Source organism: Phyllostomus discolor, chromosome 1 (genome assembly GCF_004126475.2).
Source record: "Phyllostomus discolor isolate MPI-MPIP mPhyDis1 chromosome 1, mPhyDis1.pri.v3, whole genome shotgun sequence".
NCBI lineage: Eukaryota > Metazoa > Chordata > Mammalia > Chiroptera > Phyllostomidae > Phyllostomus > Phyllostomus discolor.
In genome coordinates, this window is record NC_040903.2 from 62,396,667 (window position 1) to 62,416,794 (window position 20,128).

At 41.1% G+C, this 20,128-nt stretch overlaps 1 protein-coding gene across 1 annotated transcript in view; it reads right to left on the reverse strand.

Moving 5' to 3' along the window:
- PLXDC2 (plexin domain containing 2) overlaps positions 1-19,569 on the reverse strand; it is a 403,365-nt gene extending 383,796 nt beyond the window's left edge. Inside the window, exons 1-2 of the mRNA XM_028507369.2 lie at positions 19,455-19,569; positions 18,363-19,111 (exon numbers count right to left, since the gene is read on the reverse strand). Of these exons, the coding sequence (XP_028363170.1) occupies positions 18,363-18,474 (112 nt within the window). The 5' untranslated portion in view covers positions 18,475-19,111; positions 19,455-19,569. The remainder of the gene's footprint in view (positions 1-18,362; positions 19,112-19,454) is intronic.
- Between the last annotated feature and the right edge of the window lie 559 nt (positions 19,570-20,128).

Below are 20,128 nucleotides of genomic sequence, written 5' to 3' on the forward strand. Positions count from 1 at the left end.
TAATTACAGTGAAGAAAAAACAACACTCTTCGCTCAGTTTATTATTTTGATTGCTGGTCTCCCTGTTGGTAAAGGAACACTGAAGTGATCATTCCCTTTTCCTTCAAGGTACGATGTTGCCTTAAAATTAAAAATTCCTGAAACTAAACAAATGACTTTAAATACTACTTTCTCTAATGCAGATATTATTTATCATGTTATACCCATTGTGTAGCCCTAACTTAACTGATAAATAAAATGTTGAATTTTCCTGCTGCTACTTAAGGTAAAAAATTCACTTTCAAACAAACTTTATTATATTTGAGAGATTTAACGGATTTCATGATTCAGGTTTCATAAATGTGATTTCATCTAAGCCTTAATTAAAGTTTCATTAGATGTCACAGCAAATTTCTTACAAGTAATACAAGGTTCCTCGAGTCAGGCCGCATTTTGGGAGAGCTGTGATCATCTTCGCAAAGACAGTTCCAACACAGTTTAATGTATTGACATCACACTTACATCCCCATCTGCCTGTCCATCTACTGGCTGCCCGCCCCCATCCCTGGAGGCAGGCTCAGGTTTCCCACTCTAGCAAAACCCTCCCTTGACCCACGCTCCCTTTCAATGACTTCCTCTCCTACTTCCATCTCAGCCATTTCATGCACATCACTACTTTCTCCTCTCACCCTCATCACCTGTCCCACTGAAATCTGGCACCAGCGGCCCCCATTTCTGCACCAAATACACTCTTACTGAATCCCAGATGACCCCTCCTTGTCAATTCTCAGGATCTGCTTTTCCTCTTACAGACCTGCCCCCTTCCACATTGCTCCTCCTCATTCTCCTCCCTGGTGCCCTCCCTTCACCCTGCCCAGACCACAGCACTAGGACTCTGACTCTCTGTTCATCTCCGTCTATTCATGCTTCTTGGCTGGTTTCCACCACTGCTTAAACATCGATGATTCAACATCTTGAGCTTACCCAAGCCCAGCTGGTAGAGTTGATATCTCTACTGCAATGTTCTACTAGCATCTCAACAAGTCTAAAACTTTCTATTTCTGAAAACACCTGGGAACTTGGACTTTTCCCCCTTACTGGAAGCCGTCGTCACTTCATCTTTCTTAATCCAGCAGTTCCTAATTCTGCTCTGTCTCCAAGTCAGCCCCCTTTCTATCTTCTCTCCATACCAATACTAGAGGGACCCTTCTAAGAGACCTGAGTGTTATTCAGGTAACAACTATCCAGCTAGTTGTTACCTGAATAACACTCAGCTATCACCCTCAGATTGAGAATCTGTCTGTGTTAGCTGAGACCTTTCTTTGTTTTAGGAATAAGAAATGATTCCATCATTCTCAAATAACACCATGAACGCCCCCACCTCCACTGGCCATATATATAGAGCTAGCCTCAACTAAAACACCAAAGACCTCCATATAGTTCTGGAAGAAATGCTAAGGGTGAAATGCTCAGGAAACTCTAGACTTTTAAAGACACTCATTTCTTACTTTAACCTTACTTATCTTTCATTCACTGATGAAATCTTAGAACAGCTAGCTGTCTTGCTTTTACATGTATACCACTTACCTTTCCAGATAAATTCACAAAAACACAGGTAACCTTTTGGACCAATTTATAAACAGAGCACCATCATCCAAGAAAGTTAACTTGTTACCCAAGTGTATTGTGTAATCTCTTAAGGCAGTTTATTTACCCTAAGAAACAAGTATATTAATAAGGTCAAAGTTTTATTTTCTTGCATCAAAGTAGATGATGTGGCAGAATTTTTTTGTGTGTCCTCGGCTCAGGCAGGGAAAAGAAATCTGTTTCTGGGAGCTTTGCCTCATTTTATACAATGTGGGTTTGTTAAAAATAAATTCTTTGAGTGTTCTTTTAATGCATGTTTTACTGGAATAATCTTCAAATCCAAAGACTGCCCTAGGCTATCACTGAGGGAGGAGAGGATTCTGGAAAAGAGTGAGGCTTTGCATTCCCCGACCAAGTCATGCAAGTCAAAGCTTGTTGGAGGTGCCGTCTGCAAGCCACTTAATGTTCACCTGACCCTCAGAAGCATTAACTGCTCTGAGTTTCTCCTAACCCCACTACAATACCACTACACACGATTACTAAACAAAAGATGATGTGGTTTTTATCTCTGGCAGTTTGAAACGTGGATAGCTCAATAGTTAACATTTAAAAAGTACTAATGAAAGTCTTCTCAGACTGCTCAATACTCTGCAGAGAATTCCTTGCCTTGCTGTCCTACTTCATTATTCTTGTTTACATTCTTCCCTCAACTTACTGCTTCCACGCTTCCTTATATTTCCATAGCAACCCTACCAAAACTTCAGGGAACAGAAAATTTTCACTACAGTTATTACTATTGGGCAATTGCATCCCTGTATTACAGATAAAGAAATGAGGTATGAGGGGTTAATATTTTTGTGCAAGGTCACCTAACTAGTGAATGGCAGAGCCAAGATTGGGGCCCAGGCCAGCCCAGCATCAGAAGCATCCCTTAAAACAGTAAGGGAGTCTAACCCCGTCTCCCCTAGAGAGCCTGCCCGCACTCCCACCTGGCCAGGCCCTCCCTGGGCTTTGCTGCTCCCACAGGCATCGGTTTGTCCCTTCACTACACTCACGCTCGTCCTTGTTCTCCCACTAGACCCATGCTATGCCCATGCTCGTGTTCCCCTGAAGATCACCTTCCTGAAGTATAGAAACCATGTTTTTCAATCTAAAACAGTGAATTTTGACACTAAGTTGATGAATAAAAATATCTTCCAACTGAACTTAACATGTTGGATGAACAGCTGAACTAATATGAAAATTAGATGAACTGAACTTTATAAAGGGATTTCAAATCATATCATGAAAATGTCATATATTTTAAGCAGACATCACACATAAATGGATAACATATGGCAGTACCCAATTTACATATAAAAATATGAGATAAAAGCTAGTTTTTCAATTAACCTACAAGAGCCCATTTTACTTCTAATAAGGGCATTAATTTAGCCCACCTATTTATTTAAATTATAGATTACTTATTGAATAGATAAATAGATGTAGAAGTGAGTCAATGTCTTTATTAGAAGTGAAACAGATCTTTGTGGGTCTGTATTCAATAAGTTAACAATATTTAAATGGAACACCTACCAAGTATGGGAAACTATGCCTTACTAGAAAAATAAGACCTAGGTAAGAAAATTTAATGTATAAAATGAGGAGACAAAACATTACTTCAGGAAATCAAAGGGAAGAATCTATTGCAGTCAAAACTTTTGACTCGTCTAATCAATGTCACCTGATGCCTGAAACGTGAATTATGTTAATGGTCACTAAGATAACACTCTCCCAATGAACTCATGCAGGAAATCCATTTAATAATAATTAATTGAATGCCTCCTATATACCAAGCACTGTAAAAAGTGCCAAGAAAACAAAAAAGTAAAGTAAAACAAACACGGATCCTACTTTCACTGAACTTACAATTTAGTGGGAAAAAAATGTCTTCAGTCAAGTAGCAATATAACTGAATACTTTGATGTGTGGGTACTCGCCAAGACTTTTACAGTGGCAGGTAACAATCTCAAATCAAAACTGCAATTTTCTGAAGATGGCGGCACAGGCAGACATGGCTCACCTCATTGTACGACCACATCAAAAGTACAACTAAAACACAGAGCCATCACTCAGAATTGTCAGAAATCAAGTTGAATGGAAGTCTAACACACACAGAATTAAAGAAACCACATCCATCCAGACTGCTAGGAGGAGCACACATGAGGAACAGGCTGGTCCAACACACATGTGTGGAGGATAAAAATTCAGAAGGAATCTCTCAGGAGTGATGAATACCAGCCACACACCAGGCCCCTCAGCCCAGGGTTCCAGTAACAGAAGATAAGTCCCCACAACTTCTGGCTACAAAAAACAGCAGGGACTGAGTTGGTAGAAGAAACTGCTGAAGTCCCAAGCAGTTCCTCTTAAAGAACCCACACACGGACTCACCTACTCAGATTCACTCCCTCTGAGCTCCAGTGCTGGGGTGGCAGCTGTAGGGCACCAGTGGCATACTGAGAGAGGCTGAAGTATCTGGCATCAATGCGAGCAGAGGCCATTGTCCCTTTTTTGAGTCCTATCCCCACAGAGCCACAGAGCTGGCAGGCCAGTGCTGTATCTGAGGCACCATCAACCTGGCTAACACTGTTTGACCCACCTTGGAGATCCCAAGAGACTCCCCCCACCACCCAACTTATGGGCCCACCCAAGCTGCTTTTCATATGAATAACTGGTTTTGCTTCATGCTTCACAGCTTCCTAAATACTATCAAATAAGCAACAGCTGGCCTCAGTGAGCTCCAGGCCTCACACTAGCAGCAGCCAGATTAGTTTTACAGCTTGGCTTCACCTGGGATTCTCTAAGCCAAGCCCAAGTAGCAGCCTTCTCAGTTTTATAGTTTAGGAAGGGCAGCCCCGGGCAAAACACAGGTGGGGACTGACCTTGACATGCACCATCCTAGAAGCCCCAGGGCCAGGCACCCAGTGGACAGCTACAGATCATTCAGGGCACCACCACTCTGCCCCTGCACAGCTGATCTTCTACGGAGGGCAGAGCTTGGTGTTAAGTGGTCACAGCCAGTCCTTGCAGCTCACTGGACTGGGAAAATCCCTCCCACTGATCTGCCAATAGCAACCAAGGCTCAACTATAAGAAGAGGGTGTACTCAGCCCACACAAAAGGTGCACCTGGAGTACCCAGCTTGGGTGACAGGGGAGGCTATGCCTCTGGACCCTACAGGACACCTACATTAGGCCACACAACCAAGACACAGAGTCAAAACAGCTCTACCTAAAACAGTAGAAATAAACACAGGGAGGCTGCCAAAACAAGACAAAGAAACGTGGCCCAAATGAAAGAACAGATCAAAATTCCAGAAAAAGAGCTAAACAAAATGGAGGTAAGCAATCTATCAGATGCAGAGTTCAAAACACTCTTTATAAGGACGTTCAAGGAACTTAGTGATGATGTCAGCAGCATTAAAAAGATCCAATCGGAAATGAAGCATACACTAATTGAAATAAAAGCCAATTTACAGGGAAACAACAGTAGAGTGGATGAAGCTGAGAATCTAATCAATGATTTGGTACATAGGAAGCTAAGGAAGGAAGCAAAAAACAGCCAATTGGAACAACAAGAAAAAATAAAAAAAAAGGAGGATAGTATAAACAGTCTCTGAGACAACTTCAAGTCCAACATTTGCACCATAGGGGTGCCAAAAGGAGAAAAGAGCAAGAAATTGGAAATCTATTTGAAAAAATAATGAAAGAAAACTTCCCTAATTTGGTGAAGGAAATAGACATGCAAGTCCAGAAAGCAGAGAGTCCCAATCAAGTTGGATGCAAAGAGGACCACACCAAGACACATCATAATTAAAATGCCAAGAGTTAAACATAAAGAGAGAATCTTACAAGAAGCAAGAGAAAAGCAGGGAGTTACCTACAAAGGAATTCCCATAAGACTATCAGTTGATTTCTCAAAACAAATTTTTCAGGCAAGAAGGGGCTGGCAAGAATTATTCAAAGTGATGAAAAGCAGCGACCTATAACCAAAGTGCTTCCAAGATACGGTAAAGCTAAAGGAATTCATCATCACCAAGACATTATTACATAAAATGTTAAAGGAACTTATATAAGAAAGGAAGAACATCAAAACTATGAACATTAAAATGACAACACACTTACAACTATCAACAACTGAATCTAAAAAGATAAAAACAAAGACAAACTATGCAAACAACTAGAATACAGGTGACAAACACAAGGCCCATGAGCCGAATCCCGCCCTCCACCTTGTTTCTACCCGGCAGCAGCACCGAGCTCCTTGGCCCTAGTTCAGGAGTAGTTACAGTAATACAGTTCTAAAATACATTTGGCCCTTTGAAAGCAACCACAAGGCTGATGTCGCCCCCAGTGAAAATGAATTTGACACTCCCGAATTGTAACAACAGAATCATAGGTATGAGGATCATTTGGGGGATTGTCAGCTGGGAAGGAGAAGATGGAGAAAGGGGGAAATGGTGTAAAGATCAAGAAACATAAGTGGTAGCAACAAAATAGACAGGGGATGTTAAGAATAGTATAGGAAAGGGAGAAGCCAAAGAACTTACACGTTCAATCCATGGACATGAACTAAGGGGATGGGAGATTGCTGGAGGGAAGGAGAGTACCAAGTGGAGGGGGGCAAAGGAAAAACAATAGGACAAATGTAACAGCATAATCAATAAAATATATTTGAAAAATAAAAATAAAAAGGAGAAAACTAGAATTTTCTGGTTTATGCTATTAGTAAGTGTAAGACTGCCTACCGATGTTTTAGACTTCCATCTTCCTAATGCAGCAGCCCCTAGAGGAATTTTTTTAAATAACTCAAAACCCTTTCTCTTCTAGAATAGATATGGAATATTTAGGGAAGAACTAACTAACCTGAGGTCCAAGACATGGGTCATTATGAGCAGTCACCTTTGGGGCACGAGCTGAACTGCCTGGGGTGGCACGCACTCTGATAAAAAGCCCGGGAGAACAGCAGAGTGTGCAGGAGGACATTCCTGATCCACGAGAAAGTGCTGTTACCAGAAGAAGGTGGTCCGAGATACTGGGCAAATAAAAACATCAGAAGTTCACACCAGAAAAGGGGTATGGAACACAGGAAGAACTTTGGAGAATGTTTCCAGAAAAACAACAAAGACAGACAAAGGTGAGAAGGATGTGCTTGTAGAATAATGGACACAAGGTGCTGAGCACACAAAGGGTGCAGATGACACCAGTGTGACCTTCAGCAGGTGTGTTTATGACCTTGGAAAGAGGTAACTCACTTCACTGAGGGCAGTACTGAGATCTTTCAGACTCTTGTTGAAAAAAAATGTTTAAAAGGCTGCCAATGATTTGCATCTGGAAATCTTTTCAATATCTAATCTGGGTATTTCCCAGTTTGCATCTTTAGCTTTGAGGCACCGGGAAAACTATTTGCACAAATGTCATAGTTTTGTCTCTAATTTCTACGTCACTGATTCTTTATCCACACATCCTTTTTAACTATGGCATTCTCTCCAGAGAATTACCCATTTTAATTCATTAACTAAACCAATGGTCAAAATTAACTATGAAATTCTTCCTAGAAATTAAGGAATTTTAGTATTTTGTCAAACTATTCAAGTTGCTGCCTGATAAAGCATTCAAACATCATCTCTTTCTCTATTCTTGGTAGCTCAGTAAATGCCTTGAGTATTCCTAAACCATCATTCTGTAAATGAATTCCTCACACATACATATGATAAGTTCCCTTACTCTGAGGTCAATCTGTTTCTTTATATATTTTCATCACTAATATTTAAATCTGAGCCATCATATTACAAAAATTATGATTTAAGATTTTTGTCTTAAGAAATGTGTAGAAATAAGGTACAAACAAAATTCTGGCTCTGTGATGCCTCCAAACAAATATAGTACCATCATACAAGTGGGACACTAACAAGATTGCTTCATTCAACACCTTTTCAAAGAGGGCTTCCTATACTTGGAGCTAGGGATGCAATGATGAGTGGTCTCGAACCTTGGGCAGATTGGGACTAAGTACAAGTACACACAGAGCTGATTATATTATGGGGGATAAGTGGTATGATAAGGGTGTGTAGAGTGCATTTTGGCTTGTCTCAGACTCAGAGTGGCAGAGAAACACTGAGAAATAATTCGATATGCCAAAAATCAAGTTGAAACCAACCTGAAGGACAAACAGGGAGAAAAGGAGGAAAGGGTGCTCCTAGAGGAGTGAATGGCAAGTGCAGTTTCAGAGAGGAAACTTGGGAGAGTCGGAGGTGATGAGTTTGAACCTGCAGAGGTAAACCAGGAACAGTAGGAAGGCAGAAAGGCAGTTTCAGAGGGGAATAACACAGCCAGATTCGCATTTCCGAAAAATCTTTCGGGCTGTGGAGTGAAGAATGGGTTGCAGCAGGGTGTTGTCTGAGGCAGAATGGGAAGCTACTGAAGTATGCCAGGCTAGAAAGGATGACGGTCTGCCAGCGCCAGGATAAGGGGACTAGAGGACAGAGAGAAGCTATCTAAAGTCAAACATCAGTACTTGCCTTTAGAAAAACCAGCTTCTTATTGTCTGTGCCTATTTTACAAATCTCTCTTCTAAAAACAGCTTGACAAAACAGAGATTGCACAAATCTCACTTCCCGCAAAAAGCTGTTTTGCAATGTCCAGACAATGAGACTATCCTCTGCAGAATGACTTTGAATCATGCTTGTTTTTAAAAATATCTGAAATGAACAACAGATGTTAAAAAGATAATGAAGACTAAACAGCAAAGAAACAGACCAGACTGCCCAGCATGTGCATGTTCTCCTGATTAAAAATATCCAGATCAGTATGCGTGAGTTCAGGGCAGCAGCCAGTCATAAACTGTGCTGGGCTGGAGGTCAAGTTAGGAATTTCAAATCAAGCAAATTATAAACCACTAATTTATAAATGCCCGGAGTCTAAATAAAATCATAAACTTACTATCTTTAAATGGTAGCAACTGCTCATGTACTCTCTTTAAGGTAAATCTCCCATGGAATTGATATTAATTACCTTAAACATTAAGAATAATCCTAAATCCAGGACATTCCCCATAAAGCAGCAAACTTGGAGTCCTCCTTAGAACTCCTACACTGGTCAAGGGACACTGTAAAAATGTCATCATTCCCATGTAGCTTTTGCCGGGGACTCACCTCTCATTTGTGGCAGTTCCCAAGAAGTTAGGAGTTAACATTCTTTCCCTTAGTTGAATTGTTCATTTTAATTAACCAATGATTTCCCTTTGTATTTCATAAGAAACAATTAGATGTAGGGTTAGTTTAATGATGTGATCAGGAAAACATCACTAACTCCCAGCCCAGGGACATCTTTCAACTGAAAAAGGTCACTGCCAAATAGCCCCTATTAGCAATGTGTTAGGAAGCACTGTGGCTCTTGCTCCGATGCAGGAAAGAAATTACATCATTTCCAAGGGGTTTCGAAATTGAAATCTCTACCAAACGACCCTGAGATTTAATGTGACTTCAAATTGAAAGTCCAACAGAATTTTTCGTGAGATCTGAAAAGCTTCTTCTAAAACAGGTATGGAAAAGCAAAGAGACTTCTAGAATAGCCAGGACACTTCTGAAAATCAAGAACACAGAGGATGGGTTTGCCCCACCAGATATAAAGACATGAAACAAAGTCATTAAGACTTGTGATGTCTCTACATGGATAGTTATCAGGGTTTTAACCTCCTCCTCCCCTCTTTAACTTGGAAGTACCGAATCCTGGAAGATCTATCAGGAATTATCTTTTATAGAACATTCATAAGCCCAAAAGCTTATGAATTCCACCTCTAAACAGAAGCTGAGTATCTCCTGCATATGAAGAAACATATGCAAGGAGAGGCATAGCACCAGCGTGCAGAACAGTCCTAATTTGTCACTAATGGAAGACTGCATAAACCAACTGCAGGCACATCGATTGTGGGAAAAGTAGGACCGACACATGTATGTGTAATACGTGTGTACGAAACAGCAAGTGATGTGAATTATTACACAGTACAGCCCCAACCAAAGGTGTTTGGTAACACATTCCTCAGCGTTTTCTTAGTCTTGGCAGATTAACAAATGTTACAACAATATTCTGACACAGGAAATAATTTTATATATAGTTCATGTCAAATGAAAAGCTTTCATAAAATTCATTTAATCTGATTAAAAGAAATAAACATTTTAAAAATGTAAAATTTTTAAATCTAAATTATGAATCAAAACATACACGTGCATATTACACAAGACATGTAATATCCTATGATTTTAAATAAGCATATGAAGTAAAACATCAGTGGTATCTTTGTAATATAGCAACAATGCTTTCAATCAAACTAAAACATAAAATGGCATTTTTTAACCTTTACAAGTCTATTTTTACAGAATTTTCAAATAGGTGTTGAAAATACTCTTTAAAATTTTATTGTGTGACAAAAAGCTCCAATGACTCTTTCTGTTCGCACTCCAAGCAAGAACCAAATAACAAAAATGCAAATCACAGCAATATGTCTTTTAGTTTTTTGTTTTGTAAAACAGCAAATTGTGAACTGAAATTAAAATTCTAAAAACGGATCAAAATATCATGTAAATTAGCAACTAATAACATAGGGTTAATCACAAGTTGATTGTCTACTATAATGTTTAAATTACAGAAAAAATATTCAAAAGTGTAAACTTCTAGGACCTACACAAATACTAAATAAAATTCAAATAGATATTACCAAATGATATAACTCTTGAAATAATTCTACATATGTGGTACATTTCAGCTAATTTTAAACATAAAAGCATGGACTAGCAAAATAAATAAGAGGTTATTTTTCAATCTAAGTTCAGGACAGGATTGCTTTAAATAGCAAGACCCCATATACACTGAGACTATGATTCGGGATACTAAAAAGCATCTCACATTTCCTTTTTATGAGCATTTTAGAATACATAGTCCATTAATGTCATTTGTGTCTATGCCTTCTCAATGTACTGAAGTACACGGACAGCAAAAGGAGGCAGGACAGCCTAGAGAAGTCAGACATACTGGACTTGCTCCCAGACCTGCCTGCAGTAAAATCAGTGGCCTTTGACCAAACAAATGAAAACACATGCCAGTGAAATAACCAGTTTCACTGTTAGTGTAGCTATGGGCTGACTTAGCATCTTGGAGAAAATTAAGCAAAGATACCTAAATTCATCATGAGCCATACATGAAATGTACCTTCAAGACTATTTCACATCTTACAAACCATTATTATTTGTGAATTTTATACTCTAACATTACAAATTCTGCCTATATTACTCCCCATTTAGGGCTTAGGGAAATAAATATTTTATTGGATATCAAATTATGGTTTCCAGAGGTAAAAAAGATGGGAAGCTTTATTTGGGTTCACCAACCAACAGATATATTTAAGGAGGAACTAAAAAAAAAACAGAATTATCTTCTGGAAGGTGAGCCCCTAGAAGTACGGGCTTACCCTGCTAAGTGAGTGCTCTAGGAACCCATCTGTATCAGTGTACCAGCTGGCTTTGTTGTGAGAGGCTGCATTCTGCTTCTGTGAATTTTTTAGGACCCTTTCACAGTGCATTTGCCCATTTCATGAAGGGTGATTTATTAGCGCACCTGCCCACACCGCACTGAGTGTTCAGCAGTTTCTGACCAAAAACAACGAGACCCCCATGCCCCACCCTCCCTACTCACCAGATCTCCAGATCTTGCCCAGAGTGACTTTTTTTGTTGTTTCCCAGATGAAAAATGCCCTCAAAGGCAAACGGTTTGCTAATGTGGAAGAGGTGGAACAAAAATGGCAGGGGCACTAAAAGGCATCAGAATCGATGAATTCAAAAACTGTCTTGAGCAATGGGAAAAAAAAATTCAATAGGTGTACTAGATCAAATGGACAGTAGTTTGAAAGTGACTGAAGTTTAAACATGTGAGAATAAATACACAATTTTAATAAATAAATGCAGTGTTGGGGGTTCCCCCTCATATACACACAGAAGAATATTACTACGTCTCAAAAACATTGTTGCATGCTGAATGTTCCACATTCCTACTGGACCAAAGAACGTATTACCCCAATCTAAATAAACCAGGAGACACTTAACAGTCATGCCAAACATCTCAGCTTCATCTAGACTTCTATCACTGACCACTCCAAGGAATAGGTAGAAAATTTACTTTTAAGTATTTGATTCATATGAAGTTTATCTACTGGACTAGTTCTTCATATTCTCTCTATATTCTCAAAGACTCAATGAGCTAAGCACCTTATCTACATGATGAAATCTTCAGTAATGTGGACTCTAGGAAACATTTCCACTGAATGAGTGAAAAATAGTAGGTGGAGAAGAGGGAGGAAGTAATTAACGAGTCCAGAAAAGTAAAATGAAAGTCATTCCGTATCCTGGCCTTTATGATCCTCTCTTCACAAAACCACAGGCCATTTCCCAAATAGAGTGCCTGCAGCAAAAACAGTAAAGTCAGCTGATCTTAATTTAGTGGTGGGGGTGAGGAAGGTGGGGGCGGCACTGCTAATGCTTAGAGCTGTTTGTATGGCCTCTGTAGAAAGGGATTAAAAGTCTGGATTTCAAGGAAGGTCACACAGTTTCTGACCCCATGCTCAGATCTGCAATCTTTAATAGGCCATACTAATTCCAAACAGGCACCCGACAAGACCTCTAATTCTATTTAAATACCCAAATCAGGACCATCATTCCATACCTCACCACCTTTTTAATTAACAGGGCAAAATAGAAACAAACCAAAAAACAAACACGAAACGGGTTCCAAGTGGCTACAACACAACATAGATATTTTATATTCTATTCTTTCCTCAGATACTATCCTGTGAATTTGGCCAGGCAATATGACTCAAGAAGGAGTTGGAGAAGCTGTCTTAAAAGCATCACTGCTTAGTCTGGCATTGTGCAGTAACTTCCTCAGCTGAACAGAACCATCCTTTCTGGGGGATGGTAAGGGAAAACATCCTGTGTGAACCTTTGTGAAGAAGAAAGACTTCTCAGAGTAGAGTACTCTAAGGAGATAATTAAAGCTTTGAGAAAATGTGCTCAGAATAAAGGCAAAGGACTGGAATTGGTCAGATTAAAAGGAAGCCCAAGAGCAACTTAGTAATATATAACCTTATATATAATAACCACTGCCTTTTATTTACTTATTTCTTGTCCCATACACACAAAATATTTATGTACTTGTTGGAGGTGGGGCATGAATTGTACTCTGAGCTTTGAAGAAACTAAAATTTAAAAGGCAGTGCATTGGTCACTATTCATAATGTCCAGAAAATGGAAACAAATACAAACAAACCCATTTGGAAGAACAACTATATCTGTTACTTCTGGTATTAAGACTCAATATACTCTCTCTCCCCCTCTTCCACTCCCTGTCTCTTTCTTTCCTCTAAGCCACTCAGGGAGCAGGCACTGTCATACATTCTACGCATCGCACAAGACCGCCCACCATGCCACCATAGCAAGTTTTACGAGACTGTTTTTAAAGCCTTCTTCACTACAGGCTAATGGCATGAGGCCTAAGCCCAGTTCAGTTCTGAAGTAATTTCACAAAGAACTAAAATTATTTAATAACGTTCATCTCCATGAAACCAGACTACCACCGCTGTCTGCTGGGTCCAGCTGAAGTAACGCTGCTTCAGTGTGGTTGGTAGGGTAATAATATGGGTGAAATAATTTATAGTTTTAACTTGAACATTTCACCTACAATGTCATATGGTGTGCTTGAGTGTGACAGTTATGTTACAGAAAGTGCTTATGACTTTATAGTAAAATATTTTGTAATGAAAAGGGGTGTTATTTGTGCTGGACTCTGTATATGATGCACATATGCATTTTCATATACGAACACACTGTATTTTTACATGTTAGATTAAGAATAGGAGTGAAAACTCAGTCAGAAACCAGAAGGATAGTAGAATGGTGGAATAAACTTTTTGAAAGTTCTATACTGAACAGAAAGTTTAGTGTATATGTCATCCACCAGATGCACTGTAGCAGTTGGGCAGACCTGTAGATCCCACTGTCTCATTTTTAAATATTATTCTATGAAGCCCATTTATATATTTATTTCCATGTTATTGACAGAAAAAAGTGATAGAATAAGAAATAGAAAAACACCTCCCAAGGTGACATTCAGGTCAACAGTCCAGCTTGAACTATAATTCCACTCAGTTCAACTGTTTATTGCATGCCTATGTGGTAGATGCCACAGGGGATTCGAAAATGAACGACTCCAACCGTGACCCCAAGAACATGTAATGTGATCTAAGAGTATATATAAAAGGGATGCAGAAGCGGGAAGGAAAAGGTACTCCTACAATATCAAGCAGAGTCAAACATGTGCCTTAAACAAGGCACAGAGTTCTCTATGGGCTCTAAAACATCACATCCGCCCTGGCTGGCGTAGCTCAGTGGATTGAGCGCGGGCTGCAAACCAAAGTGTCGCAGGTTCGATTCCCAGTCAGGGCACATGCTTGGGTTGCAGGCCACGGGTTGCAGGCCACGGCCCCCAGCAACTGCACATTGATGTTTCTCTCTCTCTCTTTCTCCCTCCCTTCCTTCTCTAAAAATAAATAAAATAAAATCTTAAAAAAAAAAAAAGAAACAGAAAAAGCCCATAGCAATACTAAAAAAAAACAAAAACAAAAAAAAATCACATCCTTTTGTGGAGGGTATCCCTCCCAATAAGCCTGTAAGGAAAAGTGGAAGATGCATGGATGGAGATGGACTATGAATGCAAAAGAAGGAAGAATGGCAAAGAGCTAGTAACACATGGTACATAGTCAGCAAGCATCAAGGAAACACATTTGGTCAGAGTATTAAAAAACATGCAGAGGAGAGAGGGGTAGGAAAGTAGTTTGCGAACACACGCTTGAAGGCCATGGTTAAGAGATTGTATTTAAAGGAAATGGCTCAAGACTTTAGGTTTCATGATTGAAGTTGTAGAACAATCCATTCCTCTTTATACTCTATCTACCACAGAAGGTGTCTTTTAAAAAGCAGAAAGGTTAGACAAAACTGAAAAGAATCCATATTAGCTACCTCTTTGCATGAAAACATAATTCTTGCAAAGAAAACTGTTTAGAGCAAGTTCTTCCATTATCTTTACTCAAGCACATTCTCCTTGATAGAAACCCATTTCTAAAGATCAGATTTCATAAATGCACAATGTTCTAATTATAATAATTCAAAGTCTCTATGCAGACATCCATGACCTAAAGCCTTATCTCTGACATATATGTTGTAGATCACACTGAAGTCCAGTCCAAACTTGCCGAACTTCAGGCTTCAACTTGTATCTATTATCTAAAAAAAAAAGACTCTCACATTTCATATTTTAAAAATTTTTATATGCAGTCACAAGTAATGGCTATTATTTGTCTGAGGCATACATATGAACACTTAGAAATTTTATACTAGTGACAGTTTATCTCAACAGAGACACTCTCAACTCCAAAATTATTAATATTTCAAACTGAGTTTTATAATTCCAATGAAAGCAGAAAGTAACAGAAAAATATCAAACTGGAGAAACAACTAAAAAATGTAAATAATCTGTTCAAAATAAACTGTCCCTAGAATATAACAATATTAGAAAATTTAAAAAGTTAAAATTCCCTTGGGTCCCAAACTAGTTTTGCTCTTTCTACTAATAAACTAGTTCATTACCATTGTAGTGCATTAAGTCACATTAAGAATAATCAGATCAAACTCTAACAACATGTTTTAGGCTTTTTTTCCTCACTTAAATTTTAGAATTTTTCAAGACATTAAGACATCCTTCTCCTTTGACATTTCTAAACTGTTTTTCAGAAACTTCATTGTGTAAAAATGAGTGTCTAATAATATAGATTTGAGATTTATAAAATTATCCTAAGCTTATTTTCTCTAAATACTGGTGTTGAGATATACTATTTAGTATGAGCAAATGCTTTTTGGATATGCATAAAGTACATTCAATCTTAAAGTTAAATTAATTATATAATAATGAACTTTTTAATGAGAGGTATTTTAAAGTTATCTTTTTGGCAATTGCACAGTAATTTTTAAATAATCTGCAGCAATAATGCAAAAGAGGGTGTTTTGTTTTTCCACTGCACTTTTCCACTGTACTTTCCACAAGAAGTATTCAAAGTGTAGGTCTTTTTACACGTCAGGGGTTGAATAAATTAATAGTTAATTTCAACAAAAGCAAATATATAATAAACTCTCATCAAACTGCCATGCATTGATAAAAACTGAAATACCAAAAAAACTGTAAATATGAAAAACAAAATATTAAGGATCATGTAATCAGATATTTGAGAAAGATAGGAATAGAATACCATAGCAGTTTTTCTGCCCTCTGGTGGCAATAAAATTAACTGCAGTTTGCTGAAGTAATGCATAATAAAATAGCCCTGTTATGAAATCAGATTTTTCTCCCCATGCCAAATTGTCTGTAATAAAAATTCTGATTGTTACATGCCAAATTTCAAGACTGTTGGGCCCTTTTTTATTTATCATGTTGAACTTTTGGCGAGACTACTTTACAAAAGAAGCTGTATTTTTTCTTCCATTTCATTGCTGTATTTTATATATTCAGTACACTAACCATTTAATTCCAAGATTATTTCATAAAACTGTGTGGACTAGTATCCAGAAAACTTCAGTTTGAATAAATCTCCAAATACATTTATCAAGAAATTTAAAACTATTCCTTTTTCACTCAATCCTAAAAATATACAGGTTTCTAGAGTAGTTTTCCACCAGAAATATTGGATTAGTTTATGATACCTGAATATTTATGTAGAACAATATAAGTATTTCATGTTTCCCAAACCAAAGGTTTTTAATTATCTAACCAATTTTATAGTGAAATGAATTTCATCAATAACTTAGAATAGTAATTTTTTGTATATATATTCTTTCCACATTAATATAGTATTAATGAAAATTTTCAGAAAAAAGAAAAATTTGCTGACCTTTCTTTTATTTTTTACTGTAATGCATTACTTACACCCAGTGCCAAATAAGTTTTCCAGTAACTTCGGATGCATTTTGGCACACACATCACTAACCTCCTTTGAAATGAATTAAATTGTTTACATGCTTAAAGCCGCTCATTCATTCCATAAATACGTCCATGAAAATTACTGGTGCACCTTTTAGAATAAATGTGTTGTTTCCTGGAGGGGTCAGTCTTATTTGTTCTTTAACAAATGGTATGTGTCAGAGAAATAAACAGAGGTATGATCTACTGATCTAAATAATACCTAGTCAAGAACGACCTATGTCCATGCATGGAGAACAATTACATGTGTCAAAGACAAATCAACATCCAGGAAATTTGCATTTTATTCACAGTTTTAAAAGTGTTGTTATCATGTTGCCCCAGCGCTCCCAATACAAGCACACACACACCCTGCAATCATGAATCTGTGCTTTCTCTAAAAATTTACAACTGGGTTAGACACAGTATTTGAGCTGTCTTCTAGGTCCCACCTTGTGACATTTCATTCACGGACCTCCTTCGAGATGCACTTCACCTGGAATCCCCAGGTTCCCTCTCTAGCTTTCTTTCATCTGCCACTTACATGTTTGACATTTTCGTACACTTGTGTACTTCCGGAGAAATCACTTACCATCCCCCACACCCCGCCCTCAAAATGAAAACAAAACCTTATTATCCTAAACAGAAATGTTTCCTTGTGTTTCTTGTTTATTTTCTCATTTCACCTCCTCTCGAAGTCCACTCGAGTTTACAAATTTCTGCCAAGGTCCCTCTCTGACTGTTTCTTCGCTTTCTTCCTGAGGGGTAGAAATGGGGGGCAGCACCGGTTGGCAGTGGGCAGGGTCGCGGGAGGTATAGCCCCGATGAGCACCTCGTTTGGCAGAGCCGGCAGGAGGCGGGCGGAGGGCGGCTTTCAGGGCTCCGCGCTAGCCCCGGGGGCGGGGGCGCGGCTCCTGGCTCGACGCACACCTGGGAGGAGCAGCCGCAGGAGGAGGAGGCGCTGCCCGTGGGAAAATGAAGATGCCAGGGCTGCTCAGGGCGAGGGGCGGTGGGCAATGTCAGGGCACTCGCAAGAACCCCGGCGCCTTTAGGCCTGTCTACGAAGCCAGGCGGGGAGGACAACGACGCCAAGGGTCGGTCTACAGACCCGCGCCCGCTCCACCTCTGCCACCTCCTAGGCTCCTCTGCTCTCCGCCGCACCCACTCCGCCCCACTTCCAGCACGCACTCAGCACTAGACAGAGAAACGGAGCTAAGCGGGGGATTGCGTACAGGAGAAAGGTGAGGCAACTGGTAATTTCGTCCAGTAGACCCAAGCCCTGCAATCCCCAGCTGCCACCACGTCTCCCACCCACAGCCCCCATCACTCGCTCGCTCAGTTTATCGAGGCGGCAGGGAAGGAGGAGGAGCCGGAGATGAGACAACCCCGGGATGGCAGCTCCTGGGCGAAGAATCCACAGATTTGCTCTTAAACCAGAGTCCTCTCTGGTGACTTGGAGGAGTCAGTACCACCCCCTGGCGCTCAGGTGACGCAAGCCCGAATCCTCAAGAAAACCCCCAGGCCCCTCCATCCTTGCTAGCCAGCCCTATTTTCCCCATTTGGGAAGCCCAAATTTACCCGAAAATCAACTGCATTAACTTTCCCAAGGGCAGACAGATGAGGTGGGGGGCGGGTGGATTGAGAATAGGGGTACCAGAGAGGTCTTTAGCTGCGCACAAAATCAACAAGCGAAAGTGCATCTTACCACTGATTTGGTTTCCAGGCTCTCCTTCAGCGAACTGAAACCGGTCCATTAAAAAGTGGCAAAGTAACACAACTCCTGCAGCGGCCAGGTCGGCCCTCGGGAACCTCGCCATGCCGCCGCCGCGACCTCCCTCCTCCTACCCGCCAGTCCTTCCCTGGCGCCCTGGGCTCCCAGTGGGAATGGGGATGGCAGGGTTTAACGCTGCGGACAGGTCTTGGCAGTACCAGGAGGCCTCTGTATATTTCGCTGGGATTTCACACCCTGCAGCAAGGAGAAGGAAGGGAGTACGAGGGGAAGCGCAGTCCTCTCCGGACCTCCGGGTCTCTCTTCGCAACTTGCCACAACACTCGCAGCCCTCACCCCAACACAAAACAACACCCACGGGGAGGTAAGACCACTTGCACCCGGGGCTCGCAAACTCTCGCTTCCGCACAGGCAGCGCCACCCCGGTGCCTTCTGAGCCCCGCGATGCGCTCCACTGGGTTCAAAACAGATCTAATTCCACAGCCAGCGCGGGTGCCTCCTTCAAATCCAAGAAAGCAGTTGGCACTGAACGAACTTTCCTTAGTCTTGGGATGGCCCAGAGGGAGGTTTGGGTTTGCGGGAGGGGTTACTGTGGACTGGCGAAACCCCTCCGACAAGTTTTTCTTCTTTTCTTCTCCCGACGCCGGGCGCGTGTCCTTTCTCGCAGCCGGAGGGATGGAAAGCCCCAAACAGCTGAGCCCTGGGAAGGCTCAGGCTACAGCAGTCTGAAGTCCAAAGCCAGGAAAAAAAAAATTCATTTAAAAAAAAGGGAAAAGGAAAAAGAAAGAGATGGGTGGAAAAAAGTCAGGGTGAAACCTATTGGGAGAGGGTTCCTCCTGGCTAAGGAAGAGGTGGCCCCAAGCCCAGCCGAAACCTGGAGTTTGCTGGCGGAGGAGGCGCCGCCGCGCACCCCAGCGCTCCTGCTCCACACTTTGGGAAGGAAAGGCAGCTCGCAATTTGCCAGATCCGCCGCTGCACCCTCCTCCCTCCTCTCTCTTCCCTCCCCCTTGCTCCTCCAGCCCCCCCCCCCTCCCCGCTTCCTCCCCGAAACCAGCAGCTAGCACCGACCTGTCCAATGGCTGCACTTTCCTCCGCGCTGGCTGAAAAGTCGCCTAGAGATTATACTCCGGGAGCAATGCAAGGGGCAGTGAGAGGGCAACTCCAGCCCCGCGCACTAGGAAAGGCAGCAAGAAAGGCGAACCAGGACGGGAGTGCTGGATGACAGCTCTGCGCCCACCAAGTGCCATCCCTGCACCCCGCCCGCCCTCTAGACAGCGGAGCTGCCCGCACCCACCTGGCCCTAGCGTCGCCTCCCGTGCTGGACTGCGGGGGCTCGCGGCCCACTGAAGGGGTTCTTCAAGGACGCTAAAGGGTTAATTACAGTTCTCTTCCGGAAGAGTGTGTGTGGCGGTGGTTGGAGTGTGAGGAAAGCAAACCAGAGCGCGCCTGAAGCCCCTTTGGACCCCAGTTCCGCGAGGAGAGTCGAGGACGGAGGCGCGCGGCAGCGTGGTCCACTGGCCACAGCTGCTTTGTAAAGTGTAAGCCGGAGCGAAAGCAAGAGGTTGAAGAAACAGGAGGCCCATTGAATATCCTGCGGAGGCTTTAACTGGCTTTCGCTAGCTAGTTTGTTTTTGTTTTTTCATGCTCGCGGATGTGCTTTAGTGTTAACCCTTTCCACCTCCTCTCATTAGTTTACATCTTATTTTGCAGTTAACCTCATTTTAATGGGATAATGCAAAGAA